Source organism: Phaethon lepturus, unplaced genomic scaffold (assembly GCF_000687285.1).
Source record: "Phaethon lepturus isolate BGI_N335 unplaced genomic scaffold, ASM68728v1 scaffold52272, whole genome shotgun sequence".
NCBI classification, from domain to species: Eukaryota; Metazoa; Chordata; class Aves; order Phaethontiformes; family Phaethontidae; genus Phaethon; species Phaethon lepturus.
This window is the reverse complement of record NW_010522206.1, coordinates 8,320-15,719: the sequence shown is the minus strand read 5'-3', so window position 1 is coordinate 15,719 and position 7,400 is coordinate 8,320. Positions and strand designations below refer to the sequence as shown.

The 7,400-nt window shown below is 51.2% G+C and overlaps 1 protein-coding gene across 1 annotated transcript; it reads left to right on the top strand.

The window, feature by feature from the left end:
* Positions 1-6: 6 nt before the first annotated feature.
* SMCR8 (Smith-Magenis syndrome chromosome region, candidate 8) lies at positions 7-4,937 on the top strand (the record flags this gene model as incomplete). The annotated part of the gene is made up of 2 exons (XM_010281737.1): positions 7-2,255; positions 4,484-4,937. Coding segments are annotated over 2 exons (2,703 nt in total), but the record flags the coding sequence as incomplete, so codon positions are not given.
* Positions 4,938-7,400: the final 2,463 nt, after the last annotated feature.

Sequence of the window (7,400 nt, the reverse complement as noted above, 5' to 3'; positions counted from 1 at the left end):
CTCTTCCCCTTTGCCAGCCACGGCGTCAACCCCTGGGCCAAGGTTGCCAGCTCCAAGTTCACCCGGGACTTCATCCTCATCTCCGAGTTCTCGGAGCAAGTGGGGCCCCAGCCCCTCCTGACCATCCCTGATGACGCCAAAGTGTCGGGCACTTTCGATCTCAATTATTTTTCCCTTCGGATCATGTCTGTGGATTACCAGGCTTCTTTTGTGGGGCACCCTCCCGGCTCTGCCTACCCAAAGCTGAACTTCGTGGAGGACTCCAAAGTGGTGCTGGGGGACTCGAAGGAAGGGGCCTTTGCCTACGTCCACCATTTGACTCTGTATGACCTCGAAGCCAGGGGTTTCGTGAGGCCCTTCTGCATGGCCTACATTTCTGCTGATGAGCACAAAATCATGCAGCAATTTCAGGAACTCTCCGCTGAGTTCTCTAAAGCCTCCGAATGCCTAAAGACAGGGAACAGGAAAGCTTTTGCAAACGAACTGGAAAAGAAACTGAAAGATCTTGACTACACCAGGACTGTCCTGCACAACGAAACTGAGATACAGAAGAAAGCCAATGACAAAGGGTATTACACAACCCAAGCCATTGAGAAGGCCAACGAGCTGGCCAGCGTGGAGAAGTCTATCATCGAGCACCAAGATCTGCTGAAACAAATCAGATCGTATCCCTACAGGAAGTTGAAGGAGTCTGACTTCCATCCCTACGAGCCAGAGTGTGTGCTGGATCAGGCCAGCTCAGGCTGCGATCAGGACCTGACTACCTCTGAACTTGCTGAGCCTGGTGAAACGCACCTTTATGCCCACGTGCCGTCCTATACCCCTAAGCTTATCAAAGCAAAATCTGCCAAATGCTTTGACAAGAAGCTGAAGACACTGGAGGAACTCTGCGATATTTATTTTTTCACCCAAACTCTTGACCAGTTGCATCAGATTGAGAGGACTTTCAGAGGTGATGTATGCTACCTCCTAACAGACCAGATCAGTAGGGCACTCTTAAAGCAACAAAGCGTAACTAACTTCCTCTTTGAGGATGTATCTTTTCTGGATGAAAAACCACCTGAAAAACAGTACAGAGGCTGCCAGGGGCTCAGTCAAGATGCCGTCAATAGAAAGTGTTCGGAAGAGTCCTCTGCTCCTAAAGTGGTCATCAACCTGGGATCCTACAAGTCAAGTGTGGAGTGTGTGCCCATCAAGATGGAGCAGGAAATCGAGGACTCTCAAGAACCCAAAATGACCGAGTCCGTGATGTTTGAACACCAGGAGAACCTGGACTATCTCGATGCAGATATTAAAGGCAGCATCAGTAGCGGTGAGAGCATCGAGGTTCTTGGAACGGAGAAGTCTGCATCTGGCTTGACAAAATCGGAGAGCCAGGCCAGCCTACCTGTCAGCCCCAGTCCCCAGGCGGGCAGGAGCAAGGTGGGCAGCCGACGGACTGTCAGCGAGGACAGCATCGAGGTTCTCAGCACGTGTCCCTCCGAGTCGCTCATCCCAGAAGATTTCAAAGCGAGCTACCCAAGTGCCATTAACGAGGAACCTTATGTGGATGATGAAGAGGGAGGCCTTCGTTTCACCCCTAAACTAAACTCGGACAACGCTGACGAGCAGGAGGACATTTCAAAACAGGAAAACTTAGTGCAGGTTGATTCTGCCTGCTGTATTGGGAAGGAGAGTCCCAACTTCCTTGAGCCTCTGCCTGACCTGGGACAGAAGCCCTGCGATGAGGACGGGGTGGTCAGGATCCCCCCGCAGCCGTACCATCAGGCCAAGCAGGGGCTGCGCGGGAGCTTTGGGGCCTTCCCCTCCCACGACGGCATCTCAGGCGGGCTCCTTCCCTACGAGCTTGACTCGCGCTACCTGACAGGCTGCAGGGAGGTCAGTAAGAGCAGCCTGGATGAGTGCTCGGACTCCACGAGCTATATCAGCAGCGCTGCTTCCACATGCTCTGACAGGACCCCTTCTCCAGCTCATCTCGCCTGTCAGGCGAGTGAAAGGCACAAAAAAAAGGCTGGCCAGAACGCACTGCGGTTCATCAGGCAGTACCCCTTCGCTCACCCCGCCATCTACTCCTTGCTCAGCGGAAGGACCCTGATCGTGCTGGGGGAAGAGGAAGCGATAGTCAAGAAGCTTGTGACGGCGCTCTCCATCTTCGTGCCGAACTGCGGCATTTATGCCAAGCCCGTGAAGCACTGGGTCACTTCCCCTCTGCACGTTGTGGATTTCCAGAGATGGAAGCTGATTGGACTCCAGAGGTAAATATCTAGGCTCTGTTTGCTTATCACTGTCAAGGTGCATGATAAAAACTTCTTCTAAGTGAGGATTTCAGAGGGGAACTGGTGTGCAGAGGAGGTCTGTGTCTAATTACCTATGCAGCTGCCATGAATTTTGGCTTATGGGATGTATTTGTGGAAGGGGACAGATTTGTAGATTTGTCTCTCTCTTTATATCCAGCCTCACTTGCAAGTTAATCTCTTAAAATACCTGCTGGCCACTTGCTGCCTGGTTCATACTAGTTATTTGGACGGGAGGTTCCCCTCTGGTTTAGGTCTTAGCCTGACAAAACACAGAACAAACACGAGTCCTGCTGGTTTCCTGGTTGGTCCTGGAGTCTCCTTGTCTGCTCTGCTTTCCCTGCTAAAACTCTTCTGACATTTCTAGCTAGAATTTTGTTTTTGAAATGGATGCTTTGATACGGGGAGGGTTTTTCCTTGTGGACCCTGATGAAGAGATGAGGCACTGTCGATGAGATCGGTAGGTCAGAAATTGGAGTGCTAGCGCCTTGGGCTGTGCTGCCGAGGGTGTGCTGGCCAGGTATTGTGGGGAAGGGCAGAGGTGCAGATCCTGCAGAGCTGCTGGGCTCCCTTTGAGGGGCTGCAGATGGACAAAGACTTATTTATAACAAGCCTTAGCATAGGAAAAACGATCTGCAGAACTTGTGCAGGCTGTGGTGTTGGAATTGCAGTTGAGATGCAGAGGCAACTTCTGCTCAGGGTGAGGACCATCACAAAAGCAAGCACCCCTTCCCCGACACACAGTCCTGGAATGTGACTTCGTAGTTTATATTAGCAAACAGCGATTGCTCAGCTCTTAAGACTTTGACCCTGCCTCCGTTGCTGTTATGAAAAGGATTTTCTTTGTGTGTTACCAGGATGTGTTTGGCGCTTCGGGTGCAGGTATGACAGGGCATGGCCATTGCTGTCACTGACGTGGAAAACGTGAGTCAGGGTGGCAGCCCATTGCTCAGAGCCGGGCTGGAATAGCTTCTGACCGACTGTTTCTGAGCAGCATGAAAATCAAAATACAGGAATCTGTTTTATGGGCTGTTGAGTATTGCATTGTGGATGACAAAATAATCCTAAGCTGTGAGTTTACCCTCATTTCTGTGCTTGTGGGGCAGGATGACAGCTCTGCCACAGCTGCTCCCAAACTTCTCTGTCGGTGAGGTTTTTAAAAGCTCCAAGTGTTTACTTGTTGCTCAGTGTTCGTGGTTAGATGCAATTTTTGTAAACAAAAGTAATTTTTTTTTTTTTTTTAAGAACTGCTTGTAACTTGGGTCAATCATTTAAATTGTCCTCTGTGGAATGTTAATTAAGTGTTGAGTTTAATGTGGGTGCTTTCAGCAAACCATTTGAACAAGGGTTTTGGGAAGCAACTTGCAAGCTAAATTAATTATTCTGGTAAGGGTGCTGTGGCTTCTAAGGCCAGACACTGCCTGGGCACAGGGGCAGCCCTTACACCACCAGCTGGGGCTCCTGGTTTGAGGCTGGGAGCTGTATCTCAACCACGTGACTTTAACCATGCAGAAATGAGGAATAGAAGGTAGAGTTTGCGTAGGCTTGTAATTTGCATTTAAATAACATTCATTTAGGCTTGTTGGATAATTGTATGTTGTGAACGTGCTGTGGGTTTGCACTTGAGTGAAAAATGCCCAGGCTTAGCCAGGGAATATTCTGGTTTAAGGATGGTTCCCTTTCTGCAGGAAGGGCAGAAGGCTTTGCTCCGCTCAGGGCTTTGACAACCACGGAGCAGCTCCCTCCCAAAACAGAGATGTGAGGGGAAAGCGGAGCTCTTGGCAAGGCCTGGGGGGGGGTCTGGTTTGGGTTGCTGAGTCCTCGTCGTCACATCCAGAAGCTACCAGCTGCTGCAAGACTTGCTTCTGTTCACCAGAGATGTCTTATCATTCTCTCTCATGTCACCGAGGGAGGAAGCTGCCCCAAAGCACGGTGGTTTATGAAGTAGCGCACCCACAGTGTGGATCAGTGCACGTGGGGATCCAGGGAGTCGAGGTTTCCTTGGGATCCGTCAGGCTGCAGAGACTATTTGGCCATTCTCTTCCGTGTTAGACTTCATTTGCTCGCAAAGGCTCTTGCACCAGCTCATGAGCTAGAGAGAAAGTACGTGCAATATAGGGGCAGGGACACAGTCTGCTGCTTAACCATATGGTCCCCTCCAGCCATGACCTCTCTCCTTGCTGTTTCAGGATGGCGTCGCCTGCTGGGGTGAACGTGCTGCACGCCCTGAGCCGATACAGCCGGTACGTCAGTGTTCTGGACGCCGACAGTAAGACTCTCCGCTGCCCGCTTTACAAAGGCACCTTGGTGTCCCGGCTGGCAGACCACCGCACGCAGATCAAACGAGGAAGTACCTACTATATGCACGTCCAAAGTATCCTCACCCAGCTGTGTTCAAAAGCCTTCCTCTTCACCTTCTGCCACCATTTGCACCTTCCCATCAGTGAAAGGGAACCAGACGAATCCGTTGTGAATCGCAGGATGAACTTTCTGAAGCTTCAGCTGGGCCTTGCCAATGAAGATATCAAAATTGTACAGTATTTAGCTGAGCTGCTGAAGCTGCAGTACATTCAGGAACCCGGCCAAGGGATGAACCCTCTGCTCAGATTTGACTATGTTCCCAGCTTTTTGTACAAAATCTAGCCTCGCGTGTGGGCTGTCTGCCTGCGTACTCAGTGTCTGACAAAGATCATCCGTGCTTGACATTGATGCTGTCTGCAGTAGCTCTCATACATCGGGAAGGGGCAAAGAAGCCGATGTGTTTGCAAGCGTCTCTGCTGCACAGAAATCGGTGTCCGAGGGACCAGATTTCTGTGTGGTTTCCTGTAGCCAAGAACGTAGATGTTCCATCACATACAACACCAGGCACTCTGTTTTTAAAATGTTAGAAGGGGCACTATTAACTTTTAAAGTGTATCATGGCAGCATCCCAGGGGGATTATGGCATGGAGAGAGAGGTGGGCTGTCTTGGGGATCAATACTTGCATGTAGCCCCCAAAATAACGCAGTGCTCTGCACGCTTCTGCCAGAGCCCTAAATGCTGTAGGTCCCTTCTGTGGAGCCAGGGTGGTGACCAGAGGGGAGACGTAAAGGCCGCATGAAGTTTTTTAATCCACTAGTGTCTCATGTGAGTGTAGCTCGGAAGCTCCCTGGCAGGGTGGCAGCTTGTGGTTACCCGTCTGTGCGCAGCGGTAGTGGATGGTGTGTCCTTTCCTGCATTCTGAGTTTCCCAGCACTTCCCAGGACAAGTTGTTCCTGGGTGGCTGGGAGTGCAGTGGAGGCAGACGTGCTTTTTTCCAGAAAGCATTTACCAGTTTCTTGTAGCTTTGTTAAAATCTGGAATGTGGAAGGACTCCTTAACACCGGCAAGCACTGAGGCAGCCGCTGTTGGGAATGTAGAGCGCTGTGCCTTGTCAATTTGTCACACCCTGTTTGCTGGGTGACCTCCGAGAAGGGTGGGAGGGACACTGGGAATCCTGAAAGCGTGTGAGGTCAAGGGTGGCCTTTGAAGGAACAAGGGGAACTGAACAGAGTGGGGGACACACTGATTTTTAGGTGCTTTTTGTGGTGGGGAAATGAACAGTGCAATTTAGCTGAAGCTATGCTGTGAGGCAGCAAGCTGTTAGAGCAGGCTGCCTGGCTGGTGGGATCCTAGTGCTCAGGAAAGATGGGGGATGAATGTACTGGATTCCATGTTGTTTCCATAATAGTTTCTCTTTTGTTTTTTGGTGGTTTTTTTCTGTTGGGGAGTTGACTTTTGCGCTTTGCGGTAAAGCAGGGTCAGCATCGCTGCATGCTGCTTCTGGCCGAGCCTTTGTTTTGTCTCGACTACCTCTCCCAGGACACTCCTGGGTAGCTCTGGACGGGGCAGAACTGCCACTCTCTGAGCCTGGATGCTGAGGGCTTTCCTTTCAAAGCTTCTGTGCTGCTGCCTGTGCCATAAAAGTGGTGCCACCAGTGTGGTGACACTCCCAGATTGTTCCTGTCAGTGCCGAAAGCTTTGTGCCTGGGCACAGCGCTTCCCTCTGGAGTCTCATAGGAGATGCTGCTCCTTGGCCACCGGTCCCGGGCTGCGGTCTGCTCTGCCCGCTGCCGTGTGGCAGTAGCAGCCCCCGTGATACTTCTAAGCAAGAAAAGCCTTGATGTAGGAAAGATAACCTTGATTTTATTTCTTCTATATCGCTCTTCTGATTATAGGGTGAGAACAGCTGAGATCTTACAAGATGAGCTGAAGCATTGTTTGCTTTGGGTTTGTGTTTGGGGTTTTTTTTTTAAACCTCTATTTATTGTGCTGGTGTGAGGCAGTGCTGGAGATGAACATGATGTTCCTTCCGTGCCCAGAAAAGTTTCTGTGTACAGACTGGGGTTCGTCAGCATGGCTTAGACCCCACTGAAACTTGCTGTGAGAACCGCGCTGCTCCGAAACCTGTGTCCCGAAGGCAAGGAGGCTCCCTGGGGAGGCTCTTGTCTGGCACCAGCATCCATGCTTCAGTACCGCTGCCGCCTCTTTCTCTCGCCCAGGGCTCTCTGGGGTAGTGCGGGAGGTATAAACCAACAGGGCAGGAAGAGTATTTTAAATGTTGGTGTTGTTTCTGGTGGCTAATGGTGAGGCCAGCTCAGCTGGGCAAGCTGAGCTCGTGGTACTCTGGAGGGATTTCTGAGGTCAGGAGTTGCATGTGATGGTGTTTTCAGGTCGCAGTTGTGAAGCAGCATAGCGTCACCTTTGCTGAAGGTGAGCGACGTGCCTGTGCGCGGGGCTGCACGCCTTCAAAGGATGTCTAAAGGCCTCTTCCTTTCCTAACTGTGCCCTCCTGTCATGTGTGAACTTGGTCTGCTGGTGAAAGGCTTCTGTGTCCATCGAAAGCGCCTGCTTTCTGAAGTGACTTGAGGTGTCCCTTTGTTGACTCATGTGCACCTGGACAGCTTCCACACTGAAGCTGAGGCGAGATTCCTCGGGGGAAGAGGCGTCTCAGGAAATGAGTGATGCAGGTGACACTGGGCAGACCCAAGCTCCGTGTCCTGCCCAACCCACAGCTCTGGAGAAGGGCTCCTCACCGGAGCTTGTTTCCTGCTGGAAAACGAACCTGAGGTTATTTGGGTTTGAGG